The 17,686-nt window shown below is 38.9% G+C and overlaps 1 protein-coding gene across 2 annotated transcripts in view; it reads right to left on the reverse strand.

The window, feature by feature from the left end:
* Positions 1-17,686, reverse strand: part of LOC111262507 (uncharacterized) — a 42,795-nt gene that overhangs the window by 7,546 nt on the left and 17,563 nt on the right. For both annotated transcript variants that reach the window (XM_022836812.2, XM_022836811.2), the window contains 6 exons: positions 16,438-16,569; positions 6,341-6,483; positions 3,470-3,546; positions 3,122-3,250; positions 2,738-2,917; positions 1,434-1,636 (listed from right to left, as the gene is read on the reverse strand). In XM_022836812.2, the coding sequence (XP_022692547.1) occupies positions 1,434-1,636; positions 2,738-2,917; positions 3,122-3,250; positions 3,470-3,546; positions 6,341-6,483; positions 16,438-16,569 (864 nt within the window). The remainder of the gene's footprint in view (positions 1-1,433; positions 1,637-2,737; positions 2,918-3,121; positions 3,251-3,469; positions 3,547-6,340; positions 6,484-16,437; positions 16,570-17,686) is intronic.

A 17,686-nucleotide genomic window follows, 5' to 3' on the forward strand; every position in this document is an offset into this window, starting at 1 on the left:
GATCGACATGAATGGCACTTCTTCTTCGCCAGGAGCTGAGAAGGAGCAACTAAGGGCACGACCTTGCGCAGGGTTATTAAACGTATTAAAGTGGGTTGTCTTTTACAATACGTTGCTATATAATCAAGGCTCCGAACGAATAACTGTTGACAGGGATAGAACGTTTAATGCTGAGGAGAAAACTTGTTAGCAAAGGAAGCAACGAGAATTCTTCCCAGTCAGTTGTCATAAAAGGAATAGAGATAAACAACCACTAAAGGCTCATAATATCGGATAAAAAAGAAAAATGTGCGTTACACTCCATAAACTCGGCTTTGCTTCTATTAAAAAATAGCAAAATAAATAATTTTTTCCGCCAAAAAAGGGGAAGCGGTTAAGGTAGGCGTACGACATAGCTCAAGTAGTTTACACGGCTTTACAGTGTAAACGCAATTTATAGCTTTCCTACGGAATCCGTTGCGCTTAGGTTATGACCCACTATGGTGGAACTGTTCACATTAATATTTTTAACTATCCAATGATTACAGATATTGTATATTTTCTAAGTGGTGATTAGATGTTGTGTATATTGGAAGATACAGACTTAGGTGTCACCGACGAAATGAAACACAACGTCCAATTCAGAGCCAAAATATCTTGTGTTATAAAACCTGAACCTTACTTCAACCTTTATACTTGTGCCTAATTATTTGTTTGCGGTTGCATTGTTCGCAAGTTTGGTTTCCATTTGAGCTCGCAGTGTTTAAGGTCGTTTTCTAAGATGAGTAACATGGATAGGTAGTGCTCTCATGAGTTTCCTGAGTTGAAAAAGCATTACATCGCTGAACAAAGAAAGTAACCTGTACAAATTACATAGATATACCTCTCTTAGCAACTTTTTGGAAATCGAGAAAAATAACTTTGTGACAGTGTGTCCATTCGTCATCGAGAAGCAGCCGCTGAGAACAATTTGTTTTCATAGCAGGTGATAAAATTATATTGTAACCACTTTGTAAATGCATGGAAGAAGGAAAGCTTTGTGTTGTACTGTAGATATGGTAGATTAATCTCTAGTTGGTCGCGGCACTTCAATGACCCTTGCTCAAGGCTCAAAATTAGAAAGATATCAACACATAAACGAATAAAACTGATGATTCTTGAAAAGCTTCTATTCTGTAATTCGTCCAGAATCGCTCTTAATTTTGAGGCTTTTTTTTCATCTAACAGAGTTCAATATAGAAAATTTTAGATAACAGTCAATTAACCAAATTATTAACGAGCTTTTACATAAAATCGATACAATTAATTATTATTATCATTTTTTTTAGAAAAATTAGTAAATGTCAGTTGACAGAACTAAAAGCTTAAGTGTAGGATTTTATTTCTTTGCGTAATCGGGGTTCTTGTTATACAATACCTATGAGATACGTACAGTTTACATGCTATGTACCCACCAGCTGTGTTGTAGTTAGCGGAAATGCTATTGAGCAGAACCCGGCCTCCGCTATACACCTTGAATTCAAAGGCGTCACCAAATACACTGCTAAATGAATACTCGTTACGTAAAAGAGTACGAAACGTAGCAGCCAATTGCAAGGGTGTCAAGCAGAAGAGCGCTAAATTCACGTTTGGTACTGCAGACGTATCCGTAACGTTTCTGTGAAAATTCCATAAAAAGGGCGTTTATTTAAAAATTTTTAATTAAATTAAAAAGGTCCTAATACATGTACCTCTATTCGCTGAAAAATGCGTACAGAGGGTAGGGGGGAGGGGAGGGAGGAGGGGAGGGGTCTATTTTTTGGAGGACTTCGAAGGGTACTCTACAATTGTTTCTCTTCCTGATTCTAGCTACAGTAGTCACACTCCTAAACAGCTTAATAGTCACATGCCTTGAAATTTGCAACGTCCCCCTAAACTCCCCCTCCAACGCTGTGCAGAAGAAGAAGAAGAAGAAGAAAAAAAACAGTTAGAAAGTGACAGAAACGCGTGTGTCCCATGTTCTACGGCGTTATCAAATTTTTTAGTCTACTGCAAAAAGTTAACTAGTTACAGAATTAAGAGAAAAATAAAGGCTGAACTTTTCGATTTGAAAACTCATTTTATTTTAATTTTAATTTTGCAACCTAGGTCTAATGTTTCGGGACTCGAGTTTGTACGATCATCAGCAGAGAATTAATCAGTCTAGGACACTCTCGAGCCCTAGAGGGCTCTTCTTCACCAAACGAGCTTGCGCGTATTTTTCTGTGTGTGCGCCTGTTTGTGCCGATAGAGTTAGGTTTTTAACTTTATCGTTTTCATACGTGGAGAGTCAAAGCAGGAACTGCCCTTTAATCGAAAATTTGCTAGAGATTTTTTAAAAATGTTTGCTGATTAGGTAGCCAGTCGTCACTTTGTACCGTGTCACAATCGGTATTATTTTGTGAAATATACGGTTTGGATTTTACTATGACGTATTATGACATAGATGAAAGCATAATTTTAATAGAAGAACCTTATTCAATTTTTTAAAATAACATTAGAAGCCTGAAAATCTAATTAACTTCTAGGTTATGCAGGAATTGATGTTTGCGTAAAGTATAAGGAACGAATGCGGCGACGTAGGCAGGTTCCTTCACAACCAATTCATCTATACTGAAGTATATGCAAATTTGCAAGTATATTTTTTCAACAACTGTAATCAATTTGATAAGTGTAGCTATAACATGGAAAACGTAGCCTGTTTTGCGTTCAGCGGCAGTGTTAGTAAGGTGTTACCTACTGAAGTCGAAGGCGAAGATCCTGAAAGATTGGCTGAACCAGATCGTACTGGAATCCCTTGGTTTGTGCTGTCAGGATAGCTTTTTCCATATCACTTAGAAGACGCAAAGAAACATTGGCTAGACGCTCGTCTAACTTCTGCCCGTCGGCTAGTGCTGACAGAAGAACATCCACGATCACCCTACACACGGTCATCGCAGGAATAAATGATCGACAACTTACACAAGTGTTTAAAAATCTTGTATTCAAAACGACGCAATCGCACGTTTTTTTCGGCTTGAAAATATATCTTACGACATTAAAAAATAAGGGCAGACAAAAATTTATAAAAAATAATTATTGAAGATATAAAAACAAGAATAAAGCACATTAGATATAAACATACGTGTCTGGTTTGAGCCTGTTTCGTGTAGTCTCGCTCGCATTAATAATTCCCTGCAAAAACGAGTTGACGTTCTTTGCGGGATAATGGACCATCCGATTTAAAATCGGTCCCATGTTAGCCATTAGAGATCTGGAACGCAGTTTTATTGGCGTACATTCGTCGGTTAGCACATAAACTGCCCGGGACAACCTAAGTTTTCACCAACTAAGATCCTTTAACCAGATTTAGACGTCTGTATGATAGAAGCATTTATCTGACGAATGTTTTATTGCATATGAGTGTTTCGACACTTCAATGCTACCCTAATATTTTGTCATGTAATAGAAAAGACTTCTTAACCTCGCGCACCTTCGAGCAATAGTGTCATCTCCGGCAGGAAGGGATGTCTGCGACTCCAACGGAATGTTTGACGCATTAAATAAGCCCTAAATAGAAATGGCATAAAATCTATGGTGAAAAAAACAAGCATTTACAAGTAAGAAGCCCATATAATCTAATCACGTCACCGATGTGTTTAAATAAATACACATATCTTTTTTCAACAATGTTTTCCTTCTATTTTCATTATGCAAATCCGCAAAGAATTGATCAAAGAAAAACATGGCACAAAAAAAAGCTTTCTTCATCCTGACCCTACATTTTGTCGCCTGTTTTGCACCTAAAAGGCAAAGTACATGGCTCGAATAGAATGCCGTTTATATTCGTGTGGCTGAACGGGAGAGTGAAAACTCAGCTAGGTGAAAGTTAGATCTCAATACATAGTTGGCAAAAGCTTTGAAAAAGTTTGTTGTCAATAGAAAGGCTCTGGGTTAATACCAGCCTTTTAGTGACCACTTACCCTTATCAAACAGCCACTCCACATAACACGTATTAGTGCAACGACCAAATCCAGCTGATATCATGGTCAAGATGAACTAGTGAGATAAGTACGCTTACAGAATTATAAAATACGTGTTTATTTAGAAGGAAACCAATCGTCATAACAGTTCACTGCATTATACAATAGACAGAATAAGCGTGTTGCGAAATTGTGCCAAAAACAAAGCAATGAACGAGTTAACCTAATAACGAAGTATAATGGTTTTTATTCCATTACGTGGTAGAGTCTAGACATTTACTCATTCCTAGTTAATTTAGAGCTGATATAAGAGTGACGATAATTTATTTTTCATATTCAATTGTTTCGTTAGGTATTATTTTGATGTTTTCTTATCAAACAATCAACAAATGAATTTCTCATGTTGACATCCATGTCCACAGTATCTTTTGCTACGGTGTCAAAATACTGCATCGTTTAAGGGTGCATACATTTTATATCTGAGCAGTAATTATTATTTGATTTGAGCAGCATGACAAATTATCTCCAGCCTGATGAAATTAACATCTATAACGTATATATTTCTAACTAAGACGTTTCGAAGCAGCAGTACGCCAGGTCATTGGGCGACGTAGTTTTCTACACTACACTCAGAAACTCAGATGGCAAGACCAACGCTTGCCTATTTGACATGTTTGCCATTTTCCTATCAGAAATAACGCGTCCAAACACTTTTTGTCTAGTAGAATCTTTCTCATAGCTGAAAATGGCGCCATTGTCTGAGCATCGTCTCCATATGCAGGTATTTCAGGAACGCGAAATTTAATACTGTATAACATCCTAAGACATCTTCGTTTTTTGTTCTGCTAAGTATCTTTTCCTTTTTGGAACGCACGAGCAATGCCTTAGTGATAATTAATTTCTGCTCTACTTAGTCGAATACCTATAAGAAAAGGTACTCATCGTTTCAATAACTCTTCCTTTCCAAGCTGCCGAAAATAATTTAATAACCATAATTTGGCTTCAAGCTACTAGAGGGACTGACTATCAACTATTTTAAACTGGTTTGTTTCTGCTCGAATCTCGCCCATAATTTCAATTCAAAAGTCCTGTTGCTTCCTCTATGAAATTGTCCAGTAGATTCCTAAAATTTGGCTGAGTAATTTAATTTGGATTTATAAAGTAAAAGTTTGGATTATAAGTAACTTAATCACCCATTCACAGTGTTGTTGCCGTTTATAGAGTAGCCCCTATCGTGTGGAATATATCACACATCCATGCAGTTTTTTCAACGCCTGAAAATTCTTTCTGAACTTGCAAGGAACCTCGATCGTTCTATGATTTTCTCTAGCATATCAAGCCCTTTCCATTTCAGATTCTTCTTAAATTCGCAAATTAAAAACAGCCTTTTGTTACTTTTCTGATTAGGTTGAAGATTGGCTCATATCAATAAACAAGCTTTTTGGCATTAGCAGCTACGTGTGGATGAATGCCCAAATGGTCCAGATGGTCCAAAGCCCACAAAGAATTAACTTTAGTTCGGGTGTAGTACAGAAAAATAGGCTCACATAATCACCTTAGATGTTCCCTGATACTCCTTGTTGATCAGATGCCTACACGAAATATCATAGACGAGACGAGCATTTTTCTTTACTTTCTTGTGCTATCCTAAGCTAGTGTTCTTACGTGTTCCCTAAAAGAAGGATTAGTTTAGCTGTTGATTAGGTAGTGACACCAAGTGTGTCTTTGACTATACGTTAGCGGCTTATATTATTTTCTCTATGCCAACGACCCTAGTGTTTATCATGTTTCCAAAGAATTTGAGAGTTTTCAAATATGCAGTTCCGTAAATAGGCTTGTAAAGTATTTTGAATGGAGGTGCTGATGGAATCATTGACGATTATGGAGGTACCAGGCAGGGAAGCCTTTAGCAAGGTTCGTTACCGATGCAATGAAATCGAAAGGTCGAACGTCAGGAAGGAAAGATTCCATGTTGGCCTGACAGGGATCTTATTATTTGTGGTTTGATTTATTCAAAGCTTTCGAGATTAAAGCAACTCTGTTTGAAGTTTGAAGACATGAGATCTAGTCACCGACTCTGTGGTCTTCACCTTTCCAAAATAACTGAACAAATAGTAAACTATATTTAATTGAAAGCCTCTTTGCTCGGTATTTTGACTAATTTAATTTAATTGACATAATGATTTCAATGTATCGCACGCGCGGTCGTTAAACCATTTGTAAAAAACTAAATTGCTGCTAAACAGTATCTTTGCCTCTAAATGATGACGCGGAGTCTTAGATGCTCATAACTTCGATGCAAAATTCCGTTTAAAGATTATTCGATTTGTTGACTCGCTAAATTGCTCAGGATGACTTAATATTATTATTAAAGTTGGTACCTGATATACGTAGTAGATGCTATCATTGCATCTTTTTACCGGTGAGACAAAGGCTGCAGCTTCCAGGCAATGTGGGTTGTAGTGAGCTCGCAGGTACTCACCGAGGCATCGCATTTGGATTTTTCCATTTGGCGTCAGCTGACCTTTAAGCATAACGCTAAATTTAGTGCTTGGCGATTGTTCTTTGGTGTGCATTTAACTACCTCTCATGAAAATAGCGTACGTCTATTCATGGAACACCTAAAGCGGGAACAATTTTGTAGTTTTATAGAGAAATAGCATAATTATTATCAGAATAATAGAGTAATTGTAAGCAAAAGTATAATTCTATTTTGAATGAGGAGATTAGTTAGAGTGTTTTATAATTAATAGATCAGTATGAGTTGAAAAAAGGTTATATCTAGGCTTTTCCCAGAGTTTCACATTATGTCGTCTTGAGGTTACCCTTCATTTTCGCAAGCATTAGCATCTAGTATCATCAAAGCCATTAATTTCATTCATTACAATAAGCTCATATAAATGCAGTATGTCTTAAGGACACTGACGCGTTGACTGCACTGACCTACATCAGTCAGGACATTGACTAAATAAAAAGATAACTTTGGACATGGTACCGCTTCGGTTGTTTTCTTAATATTGTCGAACATTTAATTGAATTTAAAACATATTTTACTTATAACGTTGATACAGCCAGTAGATCAAGCTATCATATCCATATCTAGAATACTAGTATTGGTTGTTTCTCCATAGCTAGTAGACTTGGAGAGGATTGAATGGCAACGGGAGATGACATAAAGTAGAGTAAAAAGAAATAGATAAAAACAATAGCATTAGTAGTAATAATAACAGTGATAGCATAATGAAGAGGAGTATAGATTAGGTTACAATCTAGGTAAGTTATCAAGGCAAGTAAGGCAGCTATAATAAGAGGGCAAAAAAATGATACTTTTCAAGAGACTCGTAAAGAAGTAGTCAATGACAGATGTCAACAACTAATTTTTTCAAGAGGTTTTGGTACACAGCTTCATGATATAGAAAGTTCGTAATTCGGGCCTTCGTGGAGCCATTCGTTACGGAGATTACGGGCGGGGAGACTAAATTACGTACGAGAACGTAAGGCGCCAACTGAAAAACCACACCATAAATCATGATGCAAAAAACGCCTCTGGTAAACAGATTAGTAAGTGAAAAGCTAGAGGCGTAGTTTACGAAGTTATGAGATATCGGGAAAAGCATAAACTAAAGGAAAAGGAAAAACAAAGGGGGCACAGATAAATCCGAAGATGGCGCATAGGGCATCCTTTTATAAAATTTGGAGTCGATTTATTTTGCAGCTATGGTCCGTGTCCCATGCTATCAGGCAATAGGAATACATGAGTAACAAATAGGGATTTGAAAACTAAGTTTAATGTTTTCCAAGAAAGCCAAAAAAACTTGAGGTGCTAGAAAGTGGAAATAATACGGAAACATTCGGTTTATATGTTGTTGTTAAGAAAAATCGCCTTATAAAAAGAGAAAAGGCATCACTAAATTTCAACGGGAGTTAGACGTAGACAACAACGTAGACTATCACGACGCAAAATGCGAAACGAAATTCCTTAAAAAGAATTACTAATATTTTGGATGTATTAAATAGGAACTTTAGGAAACAATAGATAACAAACCTTATCGACAGGTACGAGTTAGCCAGAGCTAAATCTTAGGCGATAGAGTGTTTTCTGATTTTGATCAGTGTTGCGGCATCATCAGCAAAACACTGGGCGAGATATAGAGATTTTGATTCTTCATAAATAGGAAAAGAGTAACGTAGAAGAAAAATAGTATAAGGCCTAGAACGGTAGCCTATCCGACACCTTTCGAAACCTGGACTGGATCAGGCAGAACTCCCGAGATATTGACTTGTATAGGTCTCCTGATTATGTATTTCGTGAGCTATAAATAGGGTCCATTACGGAATCATAAATGGGATAATAGTCGGATAAGAACAGCATGGTCCAAACAGTCGAAAGCTCAAACGTCGAGGACTAGCCCAAACACCGCCTTGCCACCAACGACGTGCATAATCAGGTCATGAAAACTACCCTCGGTAGAAAAGCCGTTTTGAAAGCTGAATTGGGGACGGTTTTAGATTTGAGATGGGGTTCAAAGTGAGTGAGAATACATAGTTTAAAGATTTCTATGAGAAAAAAGTTATGGCGATTGGCCGTAAAAACTGGGATCGTCTTTAGGATGTCTGCTTTCATACGTAGGATAACAATAACTGTTTTAAAGGCCCAGAACTGCTAGAAAGTGTTATGTTTAAGGATTTTACTGGAGGTCGGTAACATTGCTCTTTGATAGCAAATTTCATAGTAACCGTAGATTTTCACAATAAGAGCTGTGTCTATGGGCGAGAGGAAAAAAATAAGGGTAGAGGGAGTAGCCAAAACATAGGTGCAGAAATTAGGGACTGAGTCAGAATGTATTGTGTTCAAAAGGCAAGCTGTGGAGATTAAAAACGGGTCTTGCTGAACTTACCTAGGGTCCCTATAACGACATTACAGTTCCATATTCTATATATCCATATTTCTCAGCCTTTAGTATCGTAATCCCTAATAATCATAGTTCTATGTAGTAATAATTTTGTCAACACTAAAATTCTAACTAGTGACGGCCACATGTTTCTTTTGTTGTGATTAGAATGGCAGCTTATTTGGAAGGATGCGTATTGGCTATCCAAACCACGCCATTACGTATGCTCTGTGAAATTAAACCTCCAAAGCTGTCGTAATTTACGAAACCAAAAATACCTACACTGAAGTGGCTTGTACATTCTTGACTTCTTAGCGGGCACCAATCGGCCTTTTGTTTCCAAGGTACTATGAAGCCCAGCCGCATAGAAGGAAGATCTGTTAGATTTTTTACTTAAATCTAATAAATTTTCTTTGCTGCAGTAATGTTTAATCCTGCGCGACAATTTTCGAATACTTCCAAGAAATTCAACATTACAACCATGGAAGTAAACAAATTCAGGTTAAGGATTTAGATCAAGCTGCCGCTGTGTGCAGGTCCAAATCGAGAACCACGTGTTTCGCATGAACTATGCGCTTAGTGTGTGTTATTAAATACGCTCTCCCTAATTCGTGTACGAAATCTAACTACACATTGAATTACGTTATTCTTAATTGTAAAACTAATGAATATGGTGTCTCATTCAAATCATAGAAGTATTTCTCTTCCAGCACTTCCAATGCGAAAGTAGATGTCATCAGCAATAACCTAACTATAAAAATTACTAAGGCAGTTATAACTACGCGGTAATGGCACGATGGAGTTGACCGGGTAACAAGTTAGCTTCACACCACGCACCGGAAATCGCGGGGAATGGCCTTAGGTAAAACCTAGAGCTCCACAGAGCTGCATGCTGCTTTATGTGATGTCTACAGATATTTTTTAATAGCACGTAATTAGGAGATACAAAAGAACGATGTCGCATCTGTTACGCTGTAATGTTTTTTCCTGACAGCTGTCAGTTAAACAAACGTTTATTTACAGTCTTGTATTCTGTATAATGAGTTTGGGATCTCCACTTGTAATGCCTTGTAATTCTGCACATAAAGCTCAAAATATTTATTTAAATTCAATATCCACTTTTGCCTAATCAAAATAAAAGGCTGAGCTTATGAACAGCACAGAATAAGCCATGGCATAGTATATTAACCAGTTTTAATGGTTATACCTAGATATACCCCGTTCTGTGGGTGCAGATTGAAATCACCATAAAGGATATCTAAATGATCTACTTCAAGGAGAACGTCAAGCTCGTCACTTGAAATTATTATGCTTTTCTCAGTATGCTTGTGGTTCATGTGAGTGGAAAGTTTACAGTCGGTCATTTCACTAAAACTGCTCTTGCTTGATCTACAAGATGTTCGTCAAAACTTATTGGCGACATTTCAGCATCTAAAAAGTGGGGAAGCTTTACTCAAGCTTAGTAGTGAAACCCAGGACCGTGCACTAACTGAACATAGTACACCATGGAATGTACTTCCTATGTAAATTCCTTTCAAAGTCAAAAATCTGAGAAGAGAAGCATGTTTAGAACCAGCTGGTCGTCGTAGTTAATGAAACTTGATTATTGTATAAAAAAAAAATCAATAATTTCTGTGTGCCTAAAGCGGTCTTCGGATTATTACCATACTTTTAGCTAGACTGCCAGCTAACTATTGCTGGGCTAAATAACCATTATAATAGGACTGTATTACCCGTTAAACTTCAAAAATATGGGAAATTGTGCAGGTTGACCTTATTGTAGGCTCTAGTTATTGTCGAAACGACCATAGGTTACAGAAACCTCTTATGTTGTGTACTTAATAATGGATAAGATAACAAGTACCTACGTTATGCAATAATGCAAGGAACTTTGTCTCTATGAACGTGGGTCAAATTAGCTAGAAGTGGGCAATGACCCTGCACCATTTCTTGCTCTCGTCAAGCGTAATCCTTTAGCAGTGCAACAACTTATTGCTGTTCAGACATCATTTAAAGTTAATCCCTAAATAGCACAATAAATTCGGGCTAAAATATCTCGTGACAGGAAATAGTATTAGCGGTCATAACGACCTAGAAAATGCCAAAAAAAAGTGCAAAATTAAACTTGTGGACGGTATCCTCTCTTCACGGGCTCGATCTGTGAAGGTTTACCCTTATATATAGGTTGAACGAGGTATGCTGATAGCACAGAAATATACTTGGAATTGAAAATAAAAAAAATCGGACTAAGCTTTACTGTATTTGTTAAAAAGATAGATTTGTTTAATTTATTATTTATTAAATAATTACTAAATACTTTCCAGTGCGTTTTAGCGCCTCGAAGTGAATTGCGTCAACTGCGTATGAATCTTTGAAGGAGCCTTTGTCTGTAGACATAATAATTGGGTACGAATCTACGCTCTACATGTAATTAAGCTAAATCCTGCCGTCCCCGTATCAGCGACAACGGAAGCAGAGCTTCAAATAACGCGATTACCAGTGTTCTTGTGCACCATTCTCAACAGCGAAATGTTTGACTTGATCTAGCCCTGCGACTTGAAAAACATTATTGACAGCCAGCCAAGCATCGTTACCGAATGAAATACTGTGGATGGATTCCGACCAAGTGATATGTCTAGTTTAGGTGTGTGAAGCCAGAGCAGAAGGAAACACATATCCCGTGTTGAAGAAAACTATCTCGGTGCATCAAACAACTGCGACATATGGATGTTAATAAATCCAAGGCCATTTTTTGCTATGACGTTTACAAGCCGGTTTCGTGTCGTTGTTAGAGAGGGTGCAATTGGAATCGAAAGCGTCTGTTCAAGAGTAAAAGGTGTAAGCAGTATTTAGAGCAAGAATGTGCAATAATTACATTTCTGGGAACGGTTGTCAACTATCAAACAGAGCAGGCCTACAAAGGTGGAGAATTCAAACGATTCTAAACGATTTCAGCACTCGACACCATATTTATCCACTCGGTAAACGGAGATAGAGAATGGCCATTTGTTGCTTGAGGTTCGAGTTAAGCGGTAGGACAAACTAAGGCCAGCGTGACGGTGATACTATTCCCGCTGTTCTGTACGGAGCCACAAGATTTTGAGAAATTCCAGTTTCGGCTAAACGTTTTAGAGCCAAAGGCTCCATGCAGCGTAGGCTGCCTATCCCATTGATGAAAAAAAAAAGCTCTAGCTTGTTAAAACTTAGAAGGTCCATGTTCCTTAGGTTTTCAAGTCACCGCGCGAAAATACAGGCTTGCTTGCTTGCTGATACGGGACGAAATGAGGATGGTGTTAAAGAAATATTACAGAAAGTGTAGCCTGTGTCTCTCATCTTACTGCCTCGTTCGATTAAAAAATTGGAGAGGCTCATTTCAATAGGAATTCTCGCATCTGTGACCCCACTCCAACTTCGCGGTCCCGGCGGTGGTCGTAGAAGAGAGGACGGGAACAGTTTGCTTCTGCACGTATGTTACCACACTTTTATTGGCTGTATGGCCATATGTGCGTAAATGTATACATTTTGCTATGCAATATATGCATATAATATATGTATTTTTCGCCCAGACCTAATGACGCTCAATGCGGTACCGCCATCTATGTGCAACTACGGAAGAAATATTCAAAAAGCTCAACGGAAGTTGGAACTGAGTGATATATCGACCCGTGAGTAAAACCATGTGTTCCAGCAGGTTGTCGATTCATCGGTATTAAAATTGCCGGCACCACCCAAGTGTCATACCTTCATAAGTCGCCTCAAAAATGACCAACAAGTACTGATTTCGTTCGCAGTGAGTACGAATCTCCATAAAGCTTGAAAAATGTACTTCTGCAAAATAACAGGTCTGTTACGTCGGCGTCGACATCGACAAGTATGGGCTCTGTTTAGATTCGAGCAAAGCTAAAATGATTACGGGAACGTTCCTACTCAACAACCACGACGTATTTACTTCGCGCAGGCATAAGGTCCGAGCGTCCTTAAAACGTATATTCGAGAAAAGCGTATAATTCTAGTTAGAGAGTCCATTCTACGTACGGATCGCCATTCACTCGTAAGCATCGTTCGCAGTAGCAATCTATTCCTTTGCATGGTTAATCGTCTCCAGCGATGAAGTACCAATCAACCTCACAGTTCGGTATTTTCTAACTGAAAAACGGCATATAAATACAACATCTGAGAAACGGTTGTCGTCAGCGTCAAAAGTAGAACGAACGTCCGGTCCGGTCCGGTCTGTTCAACTGGACCATACCATTAATTAAAAATCTATTCATGATGTTTCTAATGGCCTGAGAAAAGATTCAACTACAATCAACTAAAATACCTTCCATTCAAAAGAATAGCGTGACTTCTCTAACCGTGGACGAGGGCGTGTTGGTATGAAATCGCATCGTCACTGCGCAACAAGTGCAGAAAATACTGCACCGTGGTCATTTCAACATAACGTGTACGGAGCGACTCTTGTGAGCTAACGTGTGTTGACCAAAAATTAGCATGACATTATCAAGCTTATGGGTAGCAACAGCATTAAATCCGGTTGAAAGTTGCGGTCGTGAGGAGCTCCATTTAGCCGGCGAAAGTAGATATATATCGACTTCTCTCAGCAACTGGTGCAATAGTCATGTTGACACGTTCGCTAAGTGACCAGAGATTCTAAAGATATTTGGCTTCTGGTCTACAGCTGTTACATTTACTTCCCCAAGGAGTACGTTGTTCGTTATAGTAATTCCGTTGCATTCCTCCCTGACAGGTCTGAAGATTTGGAGTAACTGTAAATCACCGTTTTAGAGCCTTGTTTAGAAGCGACCACTGAGAGTCGGCTTTGATCAGTTTTCTCCACTGCAATTCCAAGGCGTTAATTAGAATTAATTTTAGTTTTTAGTTTGACCTGATTATGGGTGATTTGCTCCATTCATTGCCGTCCCATCGCCCGAATGGTCAAGATAATGCCTTCTTCAAACGAGGCTTGTGGCAGCTGTGAAATGAGAAAAACTACATTAGATTTTCTGGTGACGTTCTTAAACACACATCGCAGCGCACTTCCTGATGTCACTCGTGGCACTGCAAACAGAGTTATTTCAATGTCGCATGACGTTACGCACTTGCTTCGGCGGGATTGTCGCGAAGCGACCGCGACACGAAACCATTTATAATTCCAACCGAGCGATATCCTGTATCCCAAAACCTATCATCTTCATACCACCGAACATAGCGTGAGTAACAGCAACGGTGTTGGGAAACTTCTATGTAACATGATAAGTTATGTATGCGATATGCTAACCAGCCAAACCCAGAGTACAAACGGACTTGTAGAAGACGTCACCGGAGACTTCTCAATTTTCGGTTCTCATCCCTTCAGTTAAGATGTCTGCCTGTGATGCAACTGACCTATACCGGACACAGGTGTTTACACCGCTCAGCCAGTATTATCGACATTCGGGCAATAGTACTCCGCCGTCATGAAACATTACTTTGAGTCGCACCCAGGATACTTGCCGACAGTTAATATTCGAAACAAAATTCGACGAAGGAAGAGTTTCCAATTTTTTTGGAATGTGTTGGAGAGACAGACTTCCTCTACCCACAAATTAATTTATTGTATATATATATATATATAAATGATGTGGTATAGTATACAAGATCGATGGTGATCGTTCATTCGTAGGTTATTTCGATTGCATTATTTATGGCCTTAAAGCTTGAAAACCTTAAAATTTAGGGCATAAATGGGAGTAATTAATTCATAACTTATTCTTATGTGGATATAGATAAAGCCATAGAGAGTAATCAGTACGTTAAGCTCTCAAGTAAGGGCACTTGAAAGCAGCTTTTTGCGTATTATTTGTCACATTTTCTGCTACATTTACTTCTAAAACATTTTTTGCTGGACTCATGTAAAAGAGTCTAGTTTGTATGTAATTGTACGTAAAAGCCGAGGGTCGTAGAGAAGGTGATGACTTGCCAGCTTATACGGCTCGATTCCTTTCAGCTATTGTATCGCGGCTCGTCGCTCTCATCTTGAGAAATATGTTATCTATCTTGATCGATCTCTACTTTCATGTTTTGGGACATTTGGGGCAGGCGCCGAAGCGATGTCCCAATATTCTCGATCAGTCATGGGGCTTTAGCTGGGGAGTAACCTAGTCACTTTCCTATCGTATGATTGATGTTTGGCACACGTTTCAAAGAGGAGGCTTTAGGTCGAGTAATTCAAAATTTCCTACTATAAGAACTCTTTAAATTAAATTTATCCCGTAAGCCGCTACAAGCGTCACTTTCAAATCAAATAGGTGCAGTCCTGTCACGAGGAAGCGGTTGTTCGGGGCCCTAATAGCAATGCAACGTTGACGAAGTGGAACAGTGAAATAAGTGAGATAGTAAGAATTTGGCAAGAAACGGCAAGAAACCCGTCGTGGTCCTTTTTCTCCACCTGAGTTTTACAGCCTCCGTTATTGCTAAGGTTACTTTGTTACTTAAAGCCTGCCACACTTGAAACCTGCTGTAACTATACCTGACCATAATCTTTTCGTGAAAAACAATTTCAACCAAATTTCCTTTTGTCCTTTATTCTGTCAGGAAAGTTCTTAGGAAGGACCGAGAGCAAAATATAGTTCAGACAGTCTCCTTGGTTCAGGCCGGCAGGCCGCAGAGAAAAGACGGAGAGTTCGACCACTCCGTCGTTTATGCGTATCTTATTCTTCTGTAGAATGGCAGTTGTAGCAGAAGAACAAATTCGCGAAATAATTACGTGCATGTATATATGTAGAACAAGATTACTGGTTCGAGATCGAATGTGGTTCTAAAATCAACGAATAGTGCATACAGAGGGCTTTAGATGTTGTTGAGAGATATTCTAATGGCAGCAATAAACAGCGTTCTTGCTGTTTCTGATTATTTTTTTCCAAAACTCCTATTGTTCCTTCGGTACAGTTCTTCTGTCTTTTCAGGAAACGGACAGTCTCTTGGTCGGCAAACTAGCGAGTAGCTCCTAGCAAACATTGTTCCTAGCGATTCGGCTCCTCGACAATGGCAATGTTGCCTTAGCTTTGCCTTTATAGGACACTGAAAGAGAAGCACTGGTCGTGTTGCCGTCATGAACCTACCGATGAAGTAGTTAATCAAAACAATTGAGCTTATCGGGTATGCGGTCTACCTACGGCGTGTTAACCATACGCATAGCTGCGGTTCTGCCGATGCTGTTCTCCAGGTAATTCTCCAACGTCTTAACATATTCCTTCTACCGTGTGGCGTACGTTGTTCGGCAAAGTGTCTTAAATGTAGCGGCCAGGGGATAGCGTGCAGCTAACACCGTTGCTTTTAGCCTGAATATCTTCTGAGCTGCTATTTCTTTGAATCAAAATAGATTTATTGACTGAATATCTGCTTGAGTCGTTATTCAGAGAGAAGAAGCAATATGCATGCTTTTTATAAATGTTAATTGATGGATTATCTAACGTGTTAGATTAACACATTGGAATGGATGTATTAATCCAATACATCCATTGGATTAGTACATCCATTCTGGTGAAAACGTTAATAGCTTCTAGTATTTTCGCTTTTTGCAATGAGTGTTTTTAATAAGCACTTACGCTGTTGTTGTATAGAGATTTTTCCTCCGAAGTACGAATTGATAGTGTTCTCGGGAAACGCAGGACCGTGTGTGAAGAATATAACAGACATCATCCAATTAGGCTCAACCACACGCGATTCGATAAGGGATACTATTGTGCAAAAATACAAATATACTAAGTTAGCCTGCAAAACTAGAAATGTCCATATCTCACATATTCCACAGATTTCTCTAACAAATAACCGTTAGGCAAAAATAGGTGCCAATGTTAAGAATTTTTTATGTCAGTTAAGATATAGCTTAATGATGGGCATATGCCATTGAAACGAAATGGTTTAGCTAAGTGAGAAGATCTAATGTATAAGATAGGCCACATAAAAAGGCAGCTAAGAGGGCTAGAGCTTAATCAAAAGAATGATGAGGGACCGCATATTTTTGGCTTTCTGGTTGGTAATAGTGATAGTACCTAGTTAGTTCACATCCCTTAGGGTTCCTCCGACCAACATTTGTATCATGACTACCTAGGGAAATGAATATGCCTATAGTTTTAGATTAACAAGCAGTTTCGGCGTCATCGCAGGAAGCTTTGAGAATGACATTGTAGGAACCACTAGTATAACCCTAGGAGGTACGCTTGATTCGCTCGACGGTGGCAATGAAGGTGACGAGATTTACTTCCACACTTTTACGCAAGGGTGGCTGTGATTGAACAACGATTAGAATGCCGCGAAGACTGCTAGGGACTGACTATCCCATTGACTGATATCTTTACAACAGCTGACGGGTTGGTTCCACGATATTCTTGTTAAAGGGCTATAATGTCTTTTTTTGCCGGATTAATGAGTTTCCACGCGACTTTCTGGTCAAAACAAACGCCCTCTACGAGGTTTCGAAGTCCCTGCATTTATACAGTATACGGAAACTCGAATGGGAACTTAATAACTGTTCTCAATTAGCCAGGGGCAAGGACTTGAGTTTTTTTCTCAGGTGCACAAATAACGAAAAAAAAAAAACTGTGCGTTCAAACTTATAGAACAGACGCAGTAGCGAGCGCTATAGCAGCGTAGAACTCGCTTTTCTCCAGAAGAAAAGGGATTCGAGGCTACAGAAACGAACTTCCGCTGTTTTTAGTATAGACTGAAGTAAGTGTTTTTCACAGCATTACCACGACCGAGATATATATCAAGGCAAAGCGGTCACTAGCGGGGCCCAAAGAGTCGGTGCAAGATTTAGCTGACGGATGGATTCTTTCGCAAGAGTGGGCCCTT

Source organism: Varroa jacobsoni, unplaced genomic scaffold (assembly GCF_002532875.2).
Source record: "Varroa jacobsoni isolate VJ856 unplaced genomic scaffold, vjacob_1.0 scaffold_670, whole genome shotgun sequence".
Taxonomy (NCBI): Eukaryota; Metazoa; Arthropoda; class Arachnida; order Mesostigmata; family Varroidae; genus Varroa; species Varroa jacobsoni.